The 26,358-nt window shown below is 36.6% G+C and overlaps 1 protein-coding gene across 4 annotated transcripts in view; it reads right to left on the bottom strand.

Annotated features, from left to right (window-relative positions):
- TTC3 (tetratricopeptide repeat domain 3) overlaps window positions 1-26,358 on the bottom strand; it is a 118,454-nt gene that overhangs the window by 43,277 nt on the left and 48,819 nt on the right. For 3 of the 4 annotated variants that reach the window (XR_009420513.1, XR_009420512.1, XM_059493597.1), the window contains exons 13-21: window positions 26,007-26,052; window positions 24,140-24,266; window positions 20,014-20,071; window positions 10,377-10,437; window positions 9,075-9,138; window positions 7,537-7,653; window positions 7,101-7,238; window positions 4,283-4,372; window positions 3,228-3,340 (exon numbers count right to left, since the gene is read on the bottom strand). Coding sequence is in view for 1 of the 4 variants with exons in the window: in XM_059493597.1 (XP_059349580.1) it covers window positions 3,228-3,340; window positions 4,283-4,372; window positions 7,101-7,238; window positions 7,537-7,653; window positions 9,075-9,138; window positions 10,377-10,437; window positions 20,014-20,071; window positions 24,140-24,266; window positions 26,007-26,052 (814 nt within the window). In the remaining 3 variants the exon portion in view is untranslated. The remainder of the gene's footprint in view (window positions 1-3,227; window positions 3,341-4,282; window positions 4,373-7,100; window positions 7,239-7,536; window positions 7,654-9,074; window positions 9,139-10,376; window positions 10,438-20,013; window positions 20,072-24,139; window positions 24,267-26,006; window positions 26,053-26,358) is intronic. The other variant, XR_009420511.1, reaches the window with a different exon arrangement.

A 26,358-nucleotide genomic window follows, 5' to 3' on the forward strand; every position in this document is an offset into this window, starting at 1 on the left:
CACTGGATTAAACTAATTTTATTAAATCCACTGGATTGAATCTATTGTATAAAAGCCATTGGATTAAATCTATTGTATTAAATCAATTGGATTAAACCTATTAGATTAAATCCATTGGATTAAATCCATTGGATTAAACCCACTTGATTAAAATTATTTGTATTAAACCTATTGTACTGAATCCATTGGATTAAACACACTTGGATTAAATCCATAGGATTACGCCCACTGGATTAAACCCACTGGATTTAATTTATTATATTAAACCCATTGTACTGAATCCATTGGATTAAACACACTTGGACTAAATACACTTGGATTAAATCCATTGGATTAAATCTATGGGTTTAAACCCACTGGATTGAATCTACTGTATTAAAGCCATTGGATTAAATCTATTGTATTAAATCAATTGGATTAAACCCATTGGATTAAATCCATTTAATTAAATCCACTGGATTAAATCCATTGGATTAAACCCACTGGATTAAATTTATATGTATTAAACCCATTGTACTGAATCCATTGGATTAAACACACTTGGACTAAATACACTTGGATTAAATCCATTGGATTAAATCTATGGGTTTAAACCCACTGGATTAAACTAATTTTATCAAATCCACTGGATTGAATCTATTGTATAAAAGCCATTGGATTAAACCCATTAGATTAAATCCATTTAATTAAATACATTGGATTAAATCAACTGGATTAAATTTATATATGTAAATTTAATTATTAATGATATACATAATATATATAATTATATATATATTGTCTAATAAATAATTATATTAAATTTTAAACCCATTGTACTGAATCCATTGGATTAAACCCCTTAGATTTAATTTATTGTATTTAAACCCATTGTACTGAATCCATTTCACTAAATCCATTGTATTCAACCCACTGGATTAAATTTATACATATAAAGTTAATGCACAATTATATATATAATATATATAATTATATATATATAGTTTAATTAATAATTACATTAAATTTTAAACCCATTTGTACTGAATTCGTTGGATTTAAACCACTTGGATTAAATCCATTTAATTAAACACATTTGATTTAATTTATTGTATTTAAACCCATTGTACTGAATCCATTGGATTAAACCCATTAGATTAAATCCATTTTCTTAAATACATTGGATTAAATCCACTGGATTAAATTTAGAGTTATAATTTAATTAACAATTATATACATATATAATATATATATAATTATATATAAAAATAGTTTTAATTAATAATTATAATAAATTTTAAACCCATTGTGCTGAATCCATTGGATTAAACCCATTAAATCCATTTTATCAAATACATTGGATTAAATCCACTGGATTAAATTTAGATATATAATTTAATTAACAATTATATACATATAATATATATATATAATTACATATAAAAATAGTTTTAATTAATAATTATAATAAATTTTAAACCCATAGTGCTGAATCCATTGGATTAAACCCATTAGATTAAATCCATTTTATCAAATCCACTGGATTAAATTTAGATATATAATTTAATTAACAATTATATACATATATAATATATATATATAATTATATATAAAAATAGTTTCAATTATTATAATAAATTTTACACCCATTGTGCTGAATCCATTGGATTAAACCCATTAGATTAAATCCATTTTATCAAATACATTGGATTAAATCCACTGGATTAAATTTATAGTATTAAATCCTCTGTATTAGACCCATTGGATTAAATTTATATATATAATTTATTTAACAATTATAAACATATATAATATATACATAATTATATATAAAAATAGTTTTAATTAATAATTATAATAAATTTTAAACCCATTGTGCTGAATCCATTGGATTAAACCCATTAGATTAAATCCATTTTATCAAATCCACTGGATTAAATTTAGATATATAATTTAATTAACAATTATATACATATATAATATATATATATAATTATATATAAAAATAGTTTCAATTAATAATTATAATAAATTTTACACCCATTGTGCTGAATCCATTGGATTAAACCCATTAGATTAAATCCATTTTATCAAATACATTGGATTAAATCCACTGGATTAAATTTAGAGATATAATTTAATTAAGAATTATATACATATATAATATATATATTATATAATTATTTATAGAAAGTTTTAATTAATAATTATAATAAATTTTACACCCATTGTGCTGAATCCATTGGATTAAACCCATTAGATTAAATCCATTTTCTTAAATACATTGGATTAAATCCACTGGATTAAATTTAGATATATAACTTAATTAACAATTATATACACATATAATATATATAATTATATATAAAATTGTTTTAATTAATAATTATAATAAATTTTACACCCATTGTGCTGAATCCATTGGATTAAACCCATTAGATTAAATCCATTTTATCAAATACATTGGATTAAATCCACTGGATTAAATTTATAGTATTAAATCCTCTGTATTAGACCCACTGAATTAAATTTAGATATATAATTTATTTAACAATTATATACATATATAATATATATATAATTATATATAAAAATAGTTTTAATTAATAATTATAATAAATTTTAAACCCATAGTGCTGAATCCATTGGATTAAACCCATTAGATTAAATCCATTTTATCAAATACATTGGATTAAATCCACTGGATTAAATTTATTGTATTAAATCCTCTGTATTAGACTCACTGGATTAAATTTATATATATTATTTATTTAACAATTATAAACATATATAATACAGATATATATATAAATATTTTTAAATTATTAATTATAATAAATTTTAAACCCATTGTGCTGAATCCATTGGATTAAACCCATTAAATCCATTTTATCAAATACATTGGATTAAATTTAGATATATAATTTAATTAACAATTATATACACATATAATATATATAATTATATATAAAAATTGTTTTAATTAATAATTATAATAAATTTTACACCCATTGTGCTGAATCCATTGGATTAAACGCATTTGATTTAATTTATTGTACTGAAATCCATTGGATTAAATCCATTGCATCAAACCCATTTGATTAAACCCATTGGATTAAACCCATTTTATTAAACCCAGCTGACAGATGAATTTAATGACCAACACAGCAAAATTAAAGCCCCACCACACACAGTTCTTCAAATAAAAAAAATTTTCCCAAAAACTCTGAATTTTCCATCAGACCAACCTGTTTTGCCTGAGGTAAACCCTTCCAATCCCATAGTGTGCCAAACAAAAACAACTTTCTTCTGGATATTTCTCCATTATTTTCTTAAACTGAACTTCAGCTTTTGCCAATGCCTTCAAAAGAAACGGGAGACACAAATAAAGGGAGTTTTGCCAGAATATTTTCATTTTCCTGGGTTTTTTCCTCCTTTAGACTGGGTCGGTGTGCCCCATTCCTTGATCAGTCTTGGGAGCAGTAAATGGAATTACAGACCCCGGGGATCACAGGCAGAAACTCACTTTCTTTTTTTAAAAAAAACCAATTTATTCTGTAAGCATGGGGTTGCTGTAACCCAAATAATTGAAATTTCTGAGCTCAGCTGTTTTAAAATTCATTTTAAGACACTGAATATTATCAAATATTCAGGAAGAAAAACCCCCCCAAAAAAACCAACTCCTGCTCTGGTTTGGCATTTCCAGAACCCAAAAGAATTCTTGGTTTAGGATCAGAATATTCCTGTCCAAAACACCAGTGCAGAGCAGAAATCAAAATTACTGATTGTAATTTCATTGAAGGCTTACAAAGCAATTTTATTTGATAGCCTAATTCCAAAACTATCAAGGATTTAGTCCCAAATATTCAATTTGGACAATTCCAAAATGTGCCCAGAGGTTTCTCTCCCCTCTCACCTTCCCAGTTATGAAAATGCAAAAAAGGGATGAGAATCTGAGCTAGAAATTGGAATTAAGGGAGTTTATATACATAAAACAAATAAAAAGAAAAAATTAGAAATATATGCTTTAAATATACATAAATTGGAATAAAGGGAGTATTTATATATAAATCAAAAAATAGAAATATATACGTTAAATATACATAAATTGGAATTAAGACAGTATTTATATATAAAATAAATCAAAAGAAATGAATAGAAATATATACATTAAATGAATAGAAATATATACATTAAATATACATAAATTGGAATTAAGACAGTATTTAAGTATAAAATAAATAAAATTTTTAAAATATATAGATTTCAAAATAAATAAAACCACAAATAAATTCTGTCCTACCTCAGGATGTCCCATTCCCAGGAGGGCAGTGGCATGTCCATAGAGGAATATAACATAATTAATATAAGGAATATTCACATTACTCATATACTAAAAAAAAAAAAAAAAAAAAAAAAGAAAGAAAGCTAAATTTTAGTCACAGCACAACAAAGACATGGTAAAAATACTGTAAATTAATTAAGAGAAATCCAGGATGACTTTTGGGTCAGTGGCTGATTGGGTAAGGATACACAGACACCAAATTTCACTGAATTTGCCTTTAAAATCCTTTTTACCCTTTGTTCTTATAAATCATAGTTAATTTGGCAATCACAGAGAAGACCTTGAAGATCAGCAAGTCCAACCAACGATGGAGTTTAGATTTAAAGAAACACAAAATGTTTGATGCAAATATTTGTGGAAAAGAGGAAAGGAAAGGAAAGGAAAGAAAAGGAAAGGAAAGGAAAGGAAAGGAAAGGAAAGGAAAGGAAAGGAAAGGAAAGGAAAGGAAAGGAAAGGAAAGGAAAGGAAAGGAAAGGAAAGGAAAGGAAAGGAAAGGAAAGGAAAGGAGAAGGAAAAAGGAAAAAGGAAAAGGAAGGGGAAGGGGAATGGAAATGGAAAGGGAATTTCAAGGAAAGTAAAGGGAAAAGGGAAAAGAATATTTGGGAAACACAGGTGTGTGTGTGTCTATAACATTCCTAAAATCACTCCCTCAGCAGCCACCAACCCAGCCCAACCCAACCCATCCCAACCCAACCCATCCCAACCCAACCCAGCCCAGCCCAGCCCAATCCAACCCAACCCAACCCAGCCCAACCCAACCCAGCCCAACCCAACCCAACCCAGCCCAACCCAACACAGCCCAGCCCAACCCAACCAAGCCCAACCCAGCCCAACCCAACCCAGCCCAACCCAACCCAACCAAGCCCAACCCAGCCCAACCCATCCCAACCCAACCCAACCCAGCCCAACCCAACCCAACCCAACCCAACCCAGCCCAACCCAACCCAACCCAGCCCAATCCAACCCAGCCCAACCCAGCCCAACCCAGCCCAACCCAACCCAGCCCAACCCAACACAGCCCAACCCAACCCAACCCAGCCCAACCCAACCCAACCAAGCCCAACCCAGCCCAACCCAACACAGCCCAATCCAACACAGCCCAACCCAGCCCAACCCAACCCAGCCCAACCCAACCCAACCCAGCCCAACCCAGCCCAACCCAGCCCAACCCAACCCAACACAGCCCAACCCAACCCAACCCAGCCCAACCCAGCCCAACCCATCCCAACCCAACCCATCCCAACCCAACCCAACCCAGCCCAATCCAACCCAGCCCAACCCAACCCAACCCAACCCAGCCCAACCCAACCCAGCCCAACCCAACACAGCCCAACCCAACCCAACCCAACCCAACCCAACCCAACACAGCCCAACCCAACCCAACCCAACCCAACCCAACCCAACCCAGCCCAATCCAACCCAACCCAACCCAGCCCAGCCCAACCCAGCCCAACCCAGCCCAGCCCAATCCAACCCAGCCCAACCCAACCAAGCCCAACCCAGCCCAACCCATCCCAACCCAACCCATCCCAACCCAACCCAGCCCAGCCCAGCCCAATCCAACCCAACCCAACCCAGCCCAACCCAACCCAGCCCAACCCAACCCAGCCCAACCCAACCCAACCCAACCCAGCCCAACCCAACCCAGCCCAACCCAACCCAACCAAGCCCAACCCAGCCCAACCCATCCCAACCCAACCCAACCCAGCCCAACCCAACCCAACCCAACCCAACCCAGCCCAACCCAACCCAACCCAACCCAGCCCAACCCAACCCAGCCCAATCCAACCCAGCCCAACCCAGCCCAACCCAGCCCAACCCAACCCAGCCCAACCCAACACAGCCCAACCCAACCCAACCCAGCCCAACCCAGCCCATCCCAACCCAACCCAACCCAGCCCAGCCCAGCCCAACCCAACCCAACCCAACCCAGCCCAACCCAACACAGCCCAATCCAACCCAACCCAACCCAACCCAGCCCATCCCAACCCAACCCAACCCAACCCAGCCCAACCCAACCCAGCCCAACCCAACCCAACCCAACCCAGCCCAACCCAACCCAACCCAGCCCAACCCATCCCAACCCAACCCAACCCAGCCCAACCCAACCCAACCAAGCCCAACCCAGCCCAACCCAACACAGCCCAATCCAACCTAGCCCAATCCAACCCAACCCAACCCAACCCAACACAGCCCAACCCAGCCCAGCCCAGCCCAATCCAACACAGCCCAACCCAACCCAGCCCAACCCAACCCAACACAGCCCAACCCAACCCAACCCAGCCCAACCCAGCCCAACCCATCCCAACCCAACCCATCCCAACCCAACCCAACCCAGCCCAATCCAACCCAGCCCAACCCAACCCAACCCAACCCAGCCCAACCCAACCCAGCCCAACCCAACACAGCCCAACCCAACCCAACCCAACCCAACCCAACCCAACCCAGCCCAATCCAACCCAACCCAACCCAGCCCAGCCCAACCCAGCCCAACCCAGCCCAGCCCAATCCAACCCAACCCAACCCAGCCCAACCCAACACAGCCCAACCCAGCCCAACCCAACACAGCCCAACCCAGCCCAATCCAACCCAGCCCAACCCAGCCCAATCCAACCCAGCCCAACCCAGCCCAACCCATCCCAGCCCATCCCAGCCCAGCCCAACCCAGCCCAGCCCAGCCATGGCCATTGTGGGGAAGGCAGGGCTGGCACAGGGCGGTGCAGGCAGGTCCCTCCAGCCCTGCCTGGCCCAGGGAAGGGAATTTGGCTGCTCTCACCGCCACGCCCGAGCCGTAGAAGAGGCTGAGGAGCTGCGAGAAGGCGAGCTCGGCGTCGTGGCACTGCTGCTCCTGCAGGGCCCGGCAGCCATCGCGGGCCAGCGCCTTCACACCCTCGGGCAGGCGGCTGAAATCCACCTGCAACGGGCACCACGGCAGTCAAGCCAAGAAAAAACTCCATTTCCCCCCTTTTTTCTTGAATTTCATTTTATTTTTTTTAATAAATAAAAATATTTTGGCTTTTTTTTCTTTCTTTCTCACATTGCGCCTTCAAACTTTTTCACACTTTCTCACATTGCGCCTTCAAATTTTTTACACCCGGTGTTGTCGGGTTGTTTTTGCACACAATAATCAGGATTGTTTTGGGGGAAGGAAGGTGCTGAATGCATAAATTTGAATTTCTGGGATGAAAACCAAGTTATTTCTGAGAGTTTACCGTGAATTCTGGGGCATTCAAGGCTTTTAGCAGGGGCAGAATAATGGGTTTGTCCCTGGCCAGCGAGGCTCCATCGCCCTCCAGCCCGAGGGATTTTCCATCTGCACTGAAATCCACCTGGAACAGTTCACAGACAAAGAAACAGTAAATTCAAATAAAGAAAACATTTTTTTTTTTTTTTTTTTCCTTTCAAAAGCAAGCAAATAATTTAATTCAGGAAATAAATATTTGCTAGAATGCTTCTGGGACAGCCAAGTGGAAATCCTGCAGCCTCCTGAATTGTTTCACCACAATTTCACTTTTCAAGCAGCAAACCAAGTGCATTTTTATAAAACTCTTCAGAGTTTCAGATTTTATAAAACTCTTGCATTAGATTTTCATGGAGCTGCTAATCTCTTAAAAACCCCATTTTAATTCTAAATTTCTCTCCAGAAAGCTGCAACTTTAGTTCAAGCACTGTTTTAATTCTCCTCACATATAAAAAAACCCAAGAGCACAACCCAGACTTTTTGTGCCCAAATATTTTTGGAAGAGCTGAGCATTTTTTCATTTTTCATTTGTGTCCAGCTCAGCTCATGCTGGAAGGTTTCACAGTCCACTATTTTATTCTGTTATTTATTATTATGTTATGTAAAAATTATATTTCGTTTTCACCATTGATACTTGCTGAACTCTGCAGGAATTTATATTATGCAAATAATTAAGATTTATTTTAATTTCCTACAACTCCTGGGTTAATGCTGTCCCATGCACTTATAGATCAGAATAAATTTTATTATTTTAATGCTAAAATAATGACATACAAAGCAGATTAAATAAATGAAAATGTTCTGAAATAGCAAAACAAAAAGAAGTATTTGATAGGAAATGAGGGGTAGAAGCTGCACTTTGTCTTCTAAATTCAGTTTCATCCTGTGAGATATTTAATCTGAATAAAGATTTTTGATATCTACATCCCCTAATTAACAGGGATGAAAGAATTAGTTATTTAATTAAGTAATTAAATAATTTCATTAGTTAAGCATTATCATTATTTCCTTCAGGAATTTATTGGTGATTGACCAGAGAAGGAGAATTTTCCCCCAATGAATGAATTTTATAAAATTTGTATGAATTTTAGTGTTTCCAACAGCCAGTCCACAAAATTGGTTATTACCAAATGTATCCAAATGGCAAAAAAACATTTAGGCACAAATTTGGGAAAGGCTTTTTAAATCCCTGAATGATCCCAGCCAGGTTTTACTTTTTGATTAAAAATTTAATTAAAATTTGAATTTAAAATTATCCCAGCCAGGCTTTAATTTTTGATTAAAAATTTAATTAAAAATTATCCCAGCCAGGTTTTACAGCAGGAGAAGAAAGAGAAAGCAGAGGAAAATCAGAATAAATCAGAATAAATCAGTGTAACCACAGAATTCCTGCCTCTGATCAAAGCCACACAGAGCACAGGGAGTCAAATTTTGGAATTAACCAAGATTTTGTGCAATATTCCTAAAAAATGAGAAATAATTTCCAATTCAAGGCTGGATTCCCATTACCTGTGGCACAGCACAGAAACCTTTATCCTCCATGGCTTTTTCCCTCTTCAAATCCACATGATCCCTACAAAAAACAGGACAGGGGCACCAAGGGTTTGGAAATGTGCTTTAAATCTCAATTTATTGTCAATAAAATGTGGTTTTCTAAGGTCTGATCATCTCCCCCCAGCACAGAAATAATTTTGGAGCTGGTTCAGCTGCTTTAAAGAGGATTTGTCCCACAAGAAATGAAAATATTCCCCCTCCTTGAAGGGAAAGGAAAATACTGATAATTCAGTTTAATGACCTCTCCTGTGGCAAAATTTCAATTTTTCTACCTACACTGCTACTCAAAACATTACGGGAAAACAAAAGGATTGTACTGAAATAAATATTGATTTAAAGAAATCGAAATTTGGGGTTGTGGTCACATTTCGATTAGGACTGGGAATTATCAGGTTTCCTGAAGAAATCTGAAATCTGTGTTGAAAAATTCTCTTTAATGCAAACTTCCGTATTTCCATAAAATAAAAATCCTGTTTTGCTGGATTTTTATGTTTTGAGCCATCCTAAACACAACAAAAATCTCCACAGTGTGGCCCCAGCACCAGTGGAAATATTCAATGATTTCCTCTCATAAATTCTGTTTTAAGTGGAAACAGAAATATTTTATAAATATAATATTTAATATAGAATTATTTATTAATAAATATTTAAATATAAATATTTAATACTATAAAATCTATTGTTTCACCTTAATTAATCGAATTTTAACCCCAAATGCAACCATTCACATTCCTTTCCTACAGGAGCATCCTGGCCTTAAAATCAGACTTTTGACTGGAAATTGGAGCCAACAAACAACTAAACAAAGTTCTTTCATAAAATAAAGTTTATAAAACCAAATTTCATTTTTTTTCCAGAGCTCAGGGAGTGCCAGAGGAGTTGGAACAATTCATCTGAACAATTCAAGGAGACCTTGGAAACGAGGCAAGAGTTACAATTATTGCTTTAACTCTGGATGTAACAACTGAAACAAAACTCCTGTCCCCCCTCTCTGCTTCCACAGCAAATATTCAAATTATGCCTTCATTTACTAAAACTCAGCTGGGCATGGAAGATTTTCAGTTTTCAAGTAATAACTGTGGAAAAATTGGAATTTTGGGGAATTTATCCATTATTAGGATGTAAAAAATTACACAGAGCCATTAGCAAGGAGCAAGCAGCAAACCCAAGATGTATTAATTTTACATAAAATAGCTCAAAATAAGAATAATTTTGAAAAAAAGGATAATAAATTTTTAAATAAATAGCATTTCTCACCTCATTTTTTCATAGTCACTAGTTTTGGTTTTTGGCTTTCGTTTGCTTTGCTGGCTTTGGTCTGTAAAGAGGAAAAGGATTTTAAACAAAATGATCATCACCTGAAACAAGCAAAGAAAAAAATGAGCAAAGAAAAAAATGCACTTGGAACTCACTTCTGGCTCTGTAAATTGTAGATCTTAAAAACTGACAGGGGCAAAATTAACAAACCAAAAAGTGAAATTCAATTTAGTTTTGTTCAATGGTAGACAGGATTAAAAAATCCTAAAGGGGAATGATTTTAAACAAATAGAAGAATCTTAAACAAACAGAAGAATCTTAAAATCCTGCAGGATTGCAGCATTTTAATCCCAAAATTGTGATTAAATAATTGCAAAATTGTGATTATTAAAGTGGACTCCAGGCTAAAGAAATCAGTCTGTCCTAAAAAATAATAATTTATATTTTTATATATACATATATATATATAGTTTATATATTATATGTAGCATATATTATATATATCTAAAATATAAAAAGCAGTTTATATTTCTATATTATATATATTTTATATATATATTTCTAATTCTTATATAATTATGCATTGTATATTAGAATGTATACATTGTATGTTAGGTAATATACAATGTATGCATTCTAATTATGATTATGTTTAAATGAATATATAAATTATGATTATATTTAAATAAATTCTATTTCTGATTATATTTAAATAAAAGGTAATATGCATTATAAAATAATATTATTGAATGTTTTATATTTAAATTGTTTGGGGTTTTTTTGGTTATATTGTTAGTGACCAATCAGAATTTTCAAAGGCAATTACAAACCCCTATGGAAGTCCAAGTTTCTCTGGAAAAATCATGAGGGTGAATTTTTTCCTTCAAAAGCCCCAAATTAAAGTGAATCTCAAATGGAAATAAACAGAGACAAACAAATAACTCCACGTGGAAATACTGGATGCCAAAAACAAGGAAGGAGTAATCAGGTGAGACCAATTCACATTTAACTTTTAAATTTCACCTCAGAGACCTCACACAAAATTCACTGGAGCGCCTCAGACCTCCAGCCCTGCTGTGGAACAGGGACTGAGGAAACAATCCCTGGGCAGCAAGGAGGGAGAAAATGACTTTAATGCTTTGTTGTGATGACAAACTCAGGAATTCCTGCCATTAACTGCAAAATTTTCTTTTTTTTTTGTTGGTCACACCCACAGAAAACAATGCAGCACCTGGGCTGAAATTCTTGGGCACTGAGGTAATGTTCTGCTGAACCACCAGAAAATCAGATTTTGAGAACAGGAGGAGGAGTTATTCAAGTTGCAGGTGAAATTTTATAAATTGTGTGCGCTGAAAAATGATACTCGGAGGATTTTAAACAGAAATACTGCATGTGGAAAAATCCAGGTGGGCTCTGAGGGCCCTCCCTGCGGGCAGGGGAGGCGCCCATGAACATTCCTCTGCTAAACCCTACCCGGGGGCAATTAAAGCCTTGGGCCAGCAGCAATTGCTCATTAAGAGCTGCTTAATGACCTCAGACTTCAGTGAGTCAGCACAAAAACCAGGAGTCACCGGGCCTGAACATGTTCAGAGTGATTCCACGGACCGCTCCTTGAGCGGATGGCGGCTGCAGCTCATGGGAACCCCAAAGCTGCACTGAAAACCCCCACAAATCCCTCTTAATAAAAGTACTGGAACGCTGGAAAATCAGAATCCTCCTGAAAGGCTGGAAACACTTCCAGCACATCATCCTTTAAGACTGAGATATTTCATTTTTTTCTTCATTTTATGTGTTGCTTCCCCGAAAGGAACCGATCTAACTCACAGCAAAATCTTAGTGAAGAGAGAGAAACCACCTCAGCGTGGAAGGAAGAAATCAATCAGAAAAAAGAAAAAAAAATTCATCCTCATGACTTTTTGATTATTTTGCTCCAGTTTCAGAAGCCATTCAACAAAAATTACTGCAGCAACAATTCCCATAGAAACAACTCCTCCCCTACAACAGCCAACTTTAAATGCTGCTTCCACAAGAAATAAAAAAGCTCCTAAAACAAGGTAACAAGCAAAACCAGCTGATTTACTATTAAAATACTTAAGGAAACGCATTAATTCCACAGAAAACATCATTTACTTACCCAACAAACACTTAAAAATATTAGGAGAAGCAAAATGACTTTTCTTAGCACTTTCCATTAGGAGCGACCAAAGATATTTAATAAAAATATACAGCAGCTCAAAGAAACAGTACATGAAGACCAAAAATAGGAAGTAGCAAGAAAAATAAATCAAAAAGGCCAGGAGTTTTACAATAATATAATGTGGCATTAAGTTCTTTGCCATTAAAACTCCCTGCAAGTTCAGTGAACAAAGGCAAAGGGAAAAAAAAAAAATAAATAAATAAAAAGGCTCTTCCTCCCCCACCCACAGCAAACTGGGGCCAGCCAGTCACTGGGAGCCTCCTCCTCCCTCCAAATCAAACATTTTGCTCTGCAGAGCCAGGGGGAGGAGGAAGGGAGAACAGAAAGTGAAAATGGAGTAAAGCAGAAACACGGGATGAGCACGGGGTTGGTGAAATTACTGCGGCCGTGGTGTCCGGCCAAGGATTGCCAGGTCCCTCCCAGGACTTCCCCTCTTCTTCCTCAGCTCCTCCAAGAACCAGCCACCCTGCCACTTCTCCAGCCCCTCTGTGCCTCCCCACCCTGCCGGGGAGGGATTTCCAATTTAATGCCCAATTTCATCCTCTGCCACGCAGTGCCTGTGCTCCCACACGCAGCAGGAGAAGGGGAATTTTCAGCGCCCCTGAAGTTGGGTGATAAGAGCTCAGAGCCCAACTTGCAAAGGAGATAAAAGGATGTCAGAGAGGCACAGAGGATGCTGAGCACAGCTGGGAACAGATAATGAGGAATACAGAGGGGCTGGGGCAAAATTACCCACCCAGAAACACCAGCACACGCCCACAGAGGAGCTCAGAAAGGGAAACTCCGAATTTTGGGGGCTCTCAGTGAACAGAGCCCCAGAGAAACCTCCAAATGATTCAGGGAAACCTTGAAATGATTCAGGGAAACCTTCAAATGATTCAGGGAAACCTTGAAATGATTCAGGGAAACCTTGAAATGATTCAGGGAAACCTTCAAATGATTCAGAGAAATCTTCAAATGATTCAGGGAAACCTTGAAATGATACAGAGAAACCTTCACATGATTCAGAGAAATCTTCAAATGATTCAGAGAAATCTTCAAATGATTCAGAGAAACCTTCAAATGGTTCAGGGAAACCTTCAAATGATACAGAGAAACCTTCAAATGATTCAGAGAAACCTTCAAATGATTCAGAGAAACCTTGAAATGATTCAGAGAAACCTTGAAATGATTCAGGGAAACCTTCAAATGATACAGAGAAATCTTCAAATGATTCAGAGAAATCTTCAAATGATTCAGGGAAACCTTGAAATGATTCTCCAGCGCCATGAAAGAGGTGGATGCCTGGAAATGTGTTGGAATGCAAGAATCCCTGGACTCCTCAGAGAGAGAAATGGATGCAGGGGCTGCATTAAAGCCTTGAGAGGAATTAAGATCTATTCAAACCACATAGAAGTAGAAAGCAAAGTTCAAGTTTTAAGTAAATAGAAGTGTAACATATTGTTTTAAGTAAGGAGAAATATATCTTAAGTGCCTTAAGAAACCAGTAGTCAAGTTTTTTAAACTTAGTACTTACTTTACTTAGTAATAAAGTTCTTAAACCTTAAAAAACTGGCTAGTAAAGGCCCTAAGGCCTAGTTTAAATTTCAGTTTAAACTTAATGCCAGACATAACAAAGACAGAGCAAAACCTTGCTTCCTTCTCTAGACAGAATTATTAATGTAAATAGATAAAGATATATGTGTAAATAGATAAAGCTATGTGTGTAAATAGATAAAACTAATTTAGATAAGAACTAAAACTACTTCCCCGTCACTTTTGTACGTTAGAATCAAGTTCAGATTGTGAATGTTTCAGATTCGGGGTTTTGGCTGGTTGGCTGTTTTATGTATAAAAATCCCTGTACTGGGGTGGGGACAACCACCAACAAAAGAAGAATAAGAGGACAACAAGAAAAAGAAAGTGATGCCTTAGGTTTGGCTTTTATATTTTTCTGATTCTGTGCATGGCTCTGGGTTCACATTCAGGGATGCTGAGCTCTGTGCACAGAGCAGGGAGACAAAACAATTCCTGCTCCAGCTGGGCACCAAGGACAAATGAGCCAAATCTCAGCCCAGGAGCACAAACCCCGTGGGCTGGAGAGAGAAAAACAAGCAGGGTGGGACTGCAGGGCTAAAGCTGCAATGGGACAATGAACTGCAAGGTGCAAATGGAGCAGAACTGATCCCAGGGACAGAGCCCGTGCCCGGCCGTGCATTTTGGGGCCATTTTGGTTCATCCTGGGTGCAGCCCTGGCTGGGCTCTGCTGCTGCCCAAGGTGCATCCATGGAGGAGATGCTGTGAATAAATCCCTGCTTTATTCTTTAGCTCTGCCCAGCTCTGCTCTATCTCAGCCTGCACAAGGCATCAGAAGCAGAAAATGCTGTTCCTGCCCTCTCTTCCCTGCTCTCTTCTCCATGTGGAACACAAAGTTTTGTGTCAGGTACATCCAGGCAATGTGTGTATTTGTCATTTTAATGTGTGGAAACCACCCATAGGACAGTTATAAAGACAAATTCTAATAATAACTGAGGAAAGTAAAGCATGGAAGAGGGCCTTTGAACCCATCCTTTGTTTGCAATTAACCTTTATAAGTCCTAAAGTTGATTTAGGAGCATTCGAATTAAAGCTTTAAGGATGTTGCTTTTTGACAGGAACTTTCTGCTTGTAGCTAAGCCTTAAAGAGTTTTGCAATAATAATCTTTTAAAGTATAATTTTAGAATATTGCTTGTAGTAAGGATCTTTGAAACTATAGCTTTAGAATATATAAAAAGGAAACGTGCTTATCTCACACCTTAACAAAACAGTGAAAAGCAGCTTGAGAAAGGAAGATGAACATTAACTCAAGGATTAATAGCTTGGACCAAGGGAAGCTGGACATCACTGCCATGAGATTTACAGTCCTTGCAATCGAAAGGTGGGCACACATCTGGAATCTGGACCTCACCAGATGGGAGACTCCTTTTGGGATGTACATCCTGAGATGTAAATCACAACAGTGATCTACACTAAATCACAAATCACAATACTGCATAGAAATGTGACGTAAAAATTGGGAAATAGAAACTGCTGGTGAGTAAAAATTGGGAACAGAAACTGCAGAGAAAGCTGATGAGTGCCCCTACAAATACCTGGAAGCCTCAACTATGGCTGTGCAGTTGGAGGGAAAACCTCCCCCACTGTACCCAGCACTCATACTTGACTGTGCTAATTAATAGAAATTAATGATTAATTAACATTAATTATGAATATGACTAATTAATGTAATTAAATTTGGGAACAGAAACTGCAGAGAAAGCTGATGAGTGCCCCTATAAATACCTGGAAGCTTCAACTATGGCCGGGCAGTTGGAGGGAAAACTTCCCCCACTGTACCCAGCGCTCATACTTGACCGTGTTAATTAATAGAAATTAATATGATTAATTAACATTAATTATGAATATGACTAATTAATGTAATTAATTATTGCTCGTACTTTACCATATTAATTAATAAATTGATTGCTGCTTGAATATTGGCCTAGTCAAGCTTCTCATTTATAACACTCATCATCATCATCATCAAGAGGAAGAAAGAGGAAAGGTGTGGGGTTGTTGCTGCTGCTGCTTTGGGCTGGGACTCTGTGGGAGCTTTTAGTTCTGCCTCTGCTCAGGACTCCGTGCCAGAAAGTTTTAGCACAGAATTTTACACTCTCTTGGTTTGGAAAGCCAGGTGTCTGCTAAGGAAGGCAGGAGCTTCCCCTAAAGTGGAATATGTAAACCTCCTCTTTAAAAATTATTATGATTTTGAAATTAAGGGGCTCTCAGGCAAAGATGTGGGAGCAGGGATAACAGTTCTCTACTAGGGAATAAAATAAAGTTTAAAATGCAGTAATACAAAATAACACTATGAGTTAAAATACAATCTGACACCCTCTTGTTAGTGTTCAAAAGCACAAAATCACAGGGATTATATGCGGTGCTTTTTCTTAAGAGCTCTGGGTGTCAGGGGTGTAGTCAACCCAAATCTGATTCCGACCATAATTTAATGATCACATTTTATACTCTATCATTATATAACTTTCATGTTAATTATTAACTTATATTGTTCTATCGTATACATAAATTTAGCCCCTCTCTGAATTTCCAACATAGTTTCTCATTACTCTTCTTATGGTTATATAATCATTACATTTAATTACTAAACACCCATCACATCTAACAATTACATAATTTATCACACTGCTTACGCAGGTGCAGTTGATCTGGGAAAGCACAAAGCCCAACATTTCAGATTCTGTCTTTAACTTTTTCCAGGGCTCCACTGTCACTCTCAGTCCCAGTGTCAGCAGCAGTCTGATCAAACAGCACCTGCAGTTTCCTTAGGATGACAACGGAGTTCTGTTAAAGCAGTGATCTTGTAGGAAATTGAAATTTTCTTCTGAAAATCTAGTGGTGTGGATAGGCCTGGGCTGCTGGGAATCCAGCAGAGAAAAAAGCTGCTCTTCTGAGAATTCAGTAAGGAAAGGCTGACTGTGGTGTTCTAAACCTCTGACTATATTTAAATAAAAACGCTCAGTTCCTCCCTCTGAGCAGAGCATCTCACAGTAAGATTGTGTAATTTTAGCAGTTATACAGAAGCCCAACAGCCTATTAACAAAAGACACCTTTCTAAAAATAAGATTATTTATAGAAAAGATAAAGAAAACTGCTGAATTAACAGAAAGCAACTGCTTTACCTTCAACAAATACCAACAGAATACACACTGCCAGCTGCAACTCCTAACTTCAGAACTTTTAACTTAAGAAGAATTCAGAACTCTCTGCCTTCACAACTGATGCACTCATACAAAAAACAACTTTACTACAACCAGCAGCTGTTCCTGTATCTCTATTGGGAAATACCTGTTGGCCATTAATCAGGATTTTTCTATATATCCAAATGTATTTTTTAAAGTATTTTGATAACACCCAGCATAATAAACACTTTCTTCTATCTTTACACACGCCAAGCACCTCCGACCAGCACTGACAGGCACCTCAAAATAACATTTTAAACCTAAAAACCAAAACAAATTGCACTTGGCAGAATCCTCAGCCCACAAAGCTCTGTGTCCATTCATTAAAAATCAGCTCTGGTTTCTCATCTTGCTCTAAAATTCCAAAAAAATTAAAAATAAAATTTTGGAATGTGCAAGAAACCAACCTTTGGCCAGTCAGGCTTGAGAACTATGGCTCTTTTGCCATCAAGTACAGCTCTCCTGAGAGAGAAGACCCAAGAGCCACAGCAAACCGGACAGGAATGAATTCCAGGAAAGTGGAGTTGAGGCTCTGGGTGTGTTCAGCACTGAGGATGAGAACGGCTGAATTTCACTGCTTTAGGTTGGGTTGGAAAGTTTGGGTTTGGCATCACCTCCTGCAGCTCAGGGCCCATTCCCTGGGTCCTGTCCCTCCATCCCCTGTCCCTGGAGCCACTTTAGGCCCTGCAAGGGGATTTAAGGCCTCTCTGGAGCCTTCTCTTCTCCAGGCTAAAAAATAATCATTATTAAATATTGCTTCATTATTAAAGTATTGTTTGAACAAACATTGCACTGCAGTGTCAGTTCTGCTGGAATGTGAAATGCAAGGAGCTCTCAGAACTTTGGGCCTGGAAGCCAAAGCTCAGAATGAAAGCCAGGATTTGATCTGAGGCCTTGGGAAAGGCTCCCAAACTGAGGGGCTGGAAGGGACAATGTGGATTTGGGGTTTAAAGCACACACAGGTTAAGCTGAGGAAAGGGAACTTCAGAGTTTTAGAGTTTCAGATATAAAAATAAAAGCAGTTCCAGAGGTAAACAAGGAGTTGAGAATGCAGCGCTGTAGGTTTGTGTGTCAGAACATGATTGGCTAAGAAAGCTCACACTGTAACAGGGGTCCATGAGGTGAAATATTGAAGGATTGGGTCAAAAATATAAATATCCTTATTAGCAGTGTTTTATTGGTCAATAAATCCTTAAAAAGTCTTGTAACTGAGGGTCTAGGGAGCTTCTGAACCATGCAGTGAAGATGCGAGTTAAACTCACCCTTCCTGCCTATGCAGAAGATAAGAAAAATAAATCACATTATCAAAAACAAATCAGAGGTCCCATCCCAAATTCTTTCCAAAATTTCTCACGGGTTATAACCACTTCCGTTGTGTAACAGATTGATTAAATCCCTTTCTCTAACCATTATCTCCATCATCTGAAATCCAGGGTTTATTTTACCTCTATCAATCCCTTGGGTTTGCACCCTCAATCCTGAGGGACAAACTCCCAGCAAGGATCAATCCCACCCCTACAAACCCTTGGGCACAACCAGAGCTCGGCTCTGTCCCTGAACCTGGCTCCAGCCACACCCAGACCCCTCCTGGAGAAGGGATTTGGGAACCCAGGAGTTCCTCACCCTGCCAGGGGACAATTCCTGCCCCCAAATCCATCAAATCCTGCTCCGGAGCCATTCCCTGGGTCCTGTCCCTCCATCCCCTGTCCCTGGAGCCACTTTAGGGTCTCAAGCTCTCCCCAGACCTTTCCAGGCTGAACAACCCCAACTCTCCCAGCCTGTCTTTAGAAAAAAATCAAATTTTCATTTTTTTCCTCCATTACCACCTGACATCTTTCCAATAAAAACATCTTGGGATTTCCTGTGCAACCTTCCCCACATTTTCCACCTCCCAAGAAATCCTTTAATCCTTCAAGGTTCTCACAAAGCTCCCAAGATTAGGATCCTCCTCCTGCTCATTCCAAAATAGTATTTCCTAACACACCTTCAGTGCTTTCCTAAAATCCAATTTTCAAGTGCTGTGTGCTTTGAAATTATTTAAATATTCCAGGAATGGGGCACCAAAGAGAAGTGAGAGCAGGTGGTAAAACCCCCCAGGAAAAATGAGGGAAGGATTTCCCTTTGCAGCTCAGAACTGCCTGAGCTTCACTTTCAGTGCAGAAAAGGAACTCTGGCACTGGGGCAGCTTTGGGTTTTTCTCTCTGTAAATTGATTTATTCATTTAAAAAAAACCCAAACATGAGCAAGAAACCACACAACTCTGCAAGTCTGCAGCTAAAAATCCACCCTGACAAATATTTCGTGGCCTCTTCCCTCTTTACCTGCAGAATTATTTTTTGATGGAGCATTTATTAACCACAAATAAATTGTAAATATTGAAATACAGAATTCCTGTTTAATTTAGACCCTGGTTTAGGAGGAGAGAAAGCATTTCCAGCCTGTGGCTCAGACTTTACTCTTTAATTCCAGTTTCAGTTCTGAATTCAGTCAAGGAGACTGAAGTTGCAAAAGCACTGAGGAATTGAGACAGGAACAGAGAAGTGTGAAAGGAAGAAGTAAAAGCTGTTTGCTCATTGTTGTGGAAATGACAGGAAATTAACTTCTGGTCATTAATTATGGCACAGCAGAGGAAGAAGTGGCTCGGATTTGATAAAAAGCAAAAAAAAACAAAATAAAACTCACTTGGAGGCTGCTCCAGCGTGGAACCTTTGCCTTCTGCTCTCTGGGGCTCAGTCACCTGCTGGCAGAAATATCAGATTACAAACCCCAAATCCATCGCCCTGAGTGGGTTCAACAAAGCCAAAAAACCCCCAAACCCCTCAGCAAGTGAAGAAATGAAAATGTGCTGCGTTATGTTCCTCGTCAAGAGGCAAAGAAAAATAATTTCATTAGCAAAGTGCTTTTATAAAGACTTTCCTCCCAAGTTTGCCTCAGTTTCTGTTATCCACAAAGCTGACACAGAAATGTCCCCCTGAGGAGCCAAAGTCACAGAGCTGCAGGGAATTCTCAGGAGACAGGAAAAGCAAAGCCCTGAGCCCGGCTGGGGCTGTCCCCAGCCTGTTTTTCTCTGCCAGAAAAGTCCAAAATTTCCATTTCCTGCCCTCCTGCTCTGCTTTCGTTTTCCCAGGGCCACGTCAGAGCCCAGGGCCCTCCCCCTGCTGGGACAGACAAACAAACGGCTCTGCTGGCGCTGCCCTGCTCTGGCTCAAAATTCCAATTATTCACCAGCATTTTCTGCCTTTACTGCACTATTTTATAGTGCAATTCGTGAGCTAAATTGGAATATGTAAATATGTATCATAACATATATATATAAAAAATACATTTATAGTATAATATAGTATATAAAATACATATATAATGTAATATGTAAATATGTATCATAGTATATGTAAATATGTATCATAGTATATAATATATATAATGTAATATGTAAATATGTATCATAGTATGTGTAAATATGTATCATAGCATATAATATATACGATGTAATATGTAAATATGTATCATAACATATATATTATACATTTATAGCATAATATAGTATATATAATATAGATAATGTGATATGTAAATATTTATCATAACATATATATATTATACATTTATAGCATAACATAGTATATATAATATATATAATGTAATATGTAAATATGTATCATAGTATATGTAAATATATATCATAGTATATATTATATATATAATGTAATATGTAAAAATGTATCAAAACGTATATATATTATACATTTATAGCATAGTATAGTTTATATAATATATATAATGTAATATGTAAATATGTATCATAACATATATGTAGATTATACAATTATAGTATAATATAGTATATATTGTATATATAATGTAATATGTAAATATGTATCATAACATATATATACACTATACATTTATATGTTAATGTAGTATATATAATATATAATGCAATATGTAAATATGTATCATAGTATATGTAAATACGTATCATAGTATATAATATATATAATGTAATATGTAAATATGTATCATAACATATATATACACTATACATTTATAGTATAATATAGTTTATATAATATATATAGTGTAATATGTAAATATGTATCATAACGCATATATATGTTATACATTTATAGTATAATATAGTATATATTATATATATAATGTAATATGTAAGTATGTATCATAGTATATGTAAATATGTATCATAGTATATAATATATATAATGTAATATGTAAGTATGTATCATAGTATATGTAAATATGTATCATAGTATATAATATATATAATGTAATATGTAAATATGTATCATAGTATATGTAAATATGTATCATAGTATATTATATATATAATGTAATATGTAAACATGTATAATAATGTATATATATATATTATACATTTATAGTATAATATAGTATATATAAGATATATAATGTAATATGTAAATATTTATCATAGTATATGTAAATATGTATCATAGTAAATATATAATGTAATATGTAAATATGTATCATAACATATATATATTATACATTTATAGTATAATATAGTTTTTATATATATAGTGTAATATGTAAATATGTATCATAACGTATATATATTATACATTTATAGTATAATATAGCATATATAATATATATAATGTAATATGTAAATATGTATCATAGTATGTGTAAATATGAATCATAGTATATAATATATATAATGTAATATGTAAATATGTATCATAACATATATATTATGCATTTATAGTATAATATATAACATCTCTATATATGCATTTACAGATGGAATTCCAGAATTTCCAAATGGAATTCCTTCGGTTCCAGGTGGAATTCCTGCAATCCTGGATCCAATTCCTGCAGTTCCAGGTGCCATTCCTGCAGGAATTCCTTCAGTTCCAGGTGGAATTCCTGAATTTCCAGAGGGAATTCCTGCAGTTCCAGGTGGAATTCCTGCAGTTCCAGGTGGAATTCCTGAAACTCCAGGTGGAACTCCTGCAAGTGGAATTCCTGCAGTTGTCAGGTGGAATTCCTGCAATCCCAGGTGGAATTCCTGCAACTCCAGATGAAATTCCAGCAGTTCCAGCTGGAATTCCTGATATTCTCAATGGAATTCCTGCAGTTCCAGGTGCAATTCCTGCAATCCTGGATTGAATTCCTGCATTTCCAGGTGGAATTCCTGTGTTTACAGATGGAATTCCAGAATTTCCAGAGGGAATTCCTGCAGTTCCACATGGAATTCCTGCAGTTCCAGATGGAATTCCCGAAATTCCACAGAATTCCTGCAGTTCCAGGTGGAATTCCTGAAATTCCACAGAATTCCTGCAGTTGCAGGTGGAATTCCTGAAATTCCACAGAATTCCTGCAGTTCCACATGGAATTCTTGAAATTCCCGGTGGAATACCTACAATAAAAATTCCTGCAGGTCCAGGTAGGATTCCAGGATTTCCAGAGGGAATTCCTGATGGAATTCTAGAAAGTTCCAGGGGGAATTCCTACAGTAGAAATTCCTGCAGTTGCAGGTGGAATTCTAGAAAGTTCCAGGTGGAATTCCTACAACAGAAATTCCTGCAGGTCCAGGTGGAATTCCAGGATTTCCAGAGGGAATTCCTGCAGTTCCAGGTGGAATTCCTGCAGTTCCACGTGGAATTCCTGAATTTCCAGAGGGAATTCCGACAAGAGAAATTCCGGCAGTTGCAGGTGGAATTCTAGAAAGTTCCAGGTGGAATTCCTACAAGAGAAATTCCTGCAGGTCCAGGTGGAATTCCAGGATTTCCAGAGGGAATTCCTGATGGAATTCTAGAAAGTTCCAGGTGGAATTCCAGGATTTCCAGTGGGAATTCCTGATGGAATTCTAGAAAGTTCCAGGCGGAATTCCAGGATTTCCAGAGGGAATTCCTGATGGAATTCTAGAAGGTTCCAGGTGGAATTCCAGGATTTCCAGAGGGAATTCCCGATGGAATTCTAGAAAGTTCCAGGTGGAATTCCAGAATTTCCAGAGGGAATTCCCGATGGAATTCTAGAAAGTTCCAGGTGGAATTCCTACAATAGAAATTCCTGCAGGTCCAGGTGGAATTCCAGGATTTCCAGAGGGAATTCCTGATGGAATTCTAGAAGGTTCCAGGTGGAATTCCAGGATTTCCAGAGGGAATTCCTGATGGAATTCTAGAAAGTTCCAGGGGGAATTCCTACAGTAGAAATTCCTGCAGTTGCAGGTGGAATTCTAGAAAGTTCCAGGTGGAATTCCTACAACAGAAATTCCTGCAGGTCCAGGTGGAATTCCAGGATTTCCAGAGGGAATTCCTGATGGAATTCTAGAAAGTTCCAGGTGGAATTCCAGAATTTCCAGAGGGAATTCCAGGATTTCCAGAGGGAATTCCTGCAGTTCCACATGGAATTCCTGCAACTGGAATTCCTGCAATTCCAGATGGAATTCCCGAAATTCCACAGAATTCCTGCAGTTCCAGGTGGAATTCTAGAAAGTTCCAGGTGGAATTCCTGCAGTTCCACATGGAATTCTAGAAAGTTCCAGGTGGAATTCCTACAAGAGAAATTCCTGCAGGTCCAGGTGGAATTCCAGGATTTCCAGAGGGAATTCCTGATGGAATTCTAGAAAGTTCCAGGGGGAATTCCTACAGTAGAAATTCCTGCAGGTCCAGGTGGAATTCCAGGATTTCCAGAGGGAATTCCTGATGGAATTCTAGAAAGTTCCAGGTGGAATTCCTACAGTAGAAATTCCTGCAGGTCCAGGTGGAATTCCAGGATTTCCAGAGGGAATTCCCGATGGAATTCTAGAAGCTTCCAGCCGTACCTTGTCCGTCTCGTGCATTTCAGCCCCCTGGGGGTGTTTGGGCTCCTCCTGGCTCCTCCTCCTCTCCCCCTCTGCTCCTTTCTGCTCCTGGGAAGTTCCTGGAGGGGATTTTGAGGAACTTCGGTCCCTGATGTGGGAAAAAATGAGAATTCCTGGGTTTTTCTCCGTGTTTGACACAAATATAACATGAAAAAAACAGATTATTGACAATTAATCTTAACCCACTTCGAGGGGCGTAATCCCATAAATATGTAATATATATTCGCTTATATATAATATTAAAAAAATAATTTATATATAACATAAATATAAAAATAAAGTGTAAATATAAAGCTTTATATATAATAAAAATTAAAAATGTAAAGTGTAAATATAAAACTTTATATACAACATAAACTAAAAAATGTAAACATTTCATCTGGCTTTTTTCGCGGCTCCAAACTTGGGCAAAGATACAGCAACAGCAAAAAAAAAACCCTCACAAATAAAAAAAATTAATAAAATAGTGAAATAAAATAATAAAGTAATTTTAAATAACATCTCATTTTTCTACAAAAATTGGAGCTGAATGGCTGAATTTATATATTTAGAAGTTTAATAATGGGAATTGTTAAAAACACTACTATTAAAAAAAAAACAATTAAAAAATCAATTAAAAATCACTTTAAAAATCAAAGAAAAAATATCAATGAGAGATCAACGAGAGATCAATTTAAAATGAACCAAAAAACCAGAAGTTGTTAATTTTTTAAAAAATCAATTAAACATCAGTTAAAAATCAGTTAAAAATCGACGAAACACCAATGAAACATCAATTAAACACCAATGAAACATCAATTTAAAAATAACCAAAAAATATTGCTAATTTTTTTAAAAAATGAATTAAAAATCAATTTGAAGCGAACCAAAAAACTTCATTAATTTTTTGGAAAAATCAATGAAAAATCAAAAAAAAATGAACAGAAAATTAACAGAAAAAAATCAATGAAAAATCAATTTAGAACAAATGAAAAAACATTGCTCATTTTGAAAAAAAATCAATGAAAAATCTACAAAAAAATTTGCAAAAAATCCATGAAAAATCGTTGACAAATCCATGAAAAATCAACAGAAAATCCATGAAAAATCAAAGAAAAATCAATGAAAAAAACAACTAAAAAACAACAAAAAATCAATAAAAAATCAATGAAAAATAAATTAAAAACGCACCAAAAAACATTGCTTATTTTTGAAAAATCAATGAAAAATCAATGAAAAATGAACAGAAAAAATCAATGAAAAATCAATTTAGAATGAATGAAGAGACATTGCTCATTAAAAAAAAAAAATCAATGAAAAATCTACCAAAAAAAATCGCAAAAAATCCATGGAAAATCAATGAAAAAATCAACAGAAAATCCATGAAAAATCAAGGAAAAATCAACGAAAAATCCATGAAAAATCCATTAAAAAATCAAGAAAAATCATGGAAAAAGCAAAAAAAACCAATCAACAAAAAAGCAACAAAAATCAACAAAAAAATCAACGAAAAATCAATTCAAAACAAACAAACAAACATTGCCAATTTTTAAAAACATCAATGCAGAATCAATGAAAAATGAATGAAAAATAGACAAAAAATTAACAGAAAAAAATCAACAAAAATCAATTAAAAATCAATTTCGAACGAATGAAAAAACATTGCTAATTTCTTAACAAAACCAATGAAAAATCAAACAAAAATCCGCAAAAAATCTGCAAAAAAATACATTAAAAATCCATGAATAATCCACAAAAAAATCAATGACAAATCAATGAAAAATCCACAAAAAATCAACAAAAACTCAACGAAAAATCAACAAAAAACCAACTCAAACCAAACCCTTACCTTTTCTCAGGCACAGCCTTCCTCGCCTTCTGTTTCTGCTCAGTACCTACAATAAAACCAAAAAAAGGCAGAATTAAAAATCAAACTGAGCTCGTTCTGACCAAACCCCAGCTCTGCATTACCCAGGGTGTCCAATAAAACCAAAAAAGGCAAAATTAAAAATCAAAAACTGAGCTCGTTCTGCACAAACCCCAGTTCTGCCTCAGCATGGATTACCCAGAATGTCCAATAACACCAAAAAAGGCAGAATTAAAAATCAAACTGAGCTCGTTCTGACCAAACCCCAGTTCCACACCAACATGGATTACCCAGGGTGTCCAATAAAACCAAAAAAGGCAGAATTAAAACTCAA

This window comes from Ammospiza nelsoni, chromosome 2 (genome assembly GCF_027579445.1).
Source record: "Ammospiza nelsoni isolate bAmmNel1 chromosome 2, bAmmNel1.pri, whole genome shotgun sequence".
Classification (NCBI taxonomy): Eukaryota; Metazoa; Chordata; class Aves; order Passeriformes; family Passerellidae; genus Ammospiza; species Ammospiza nelsoni.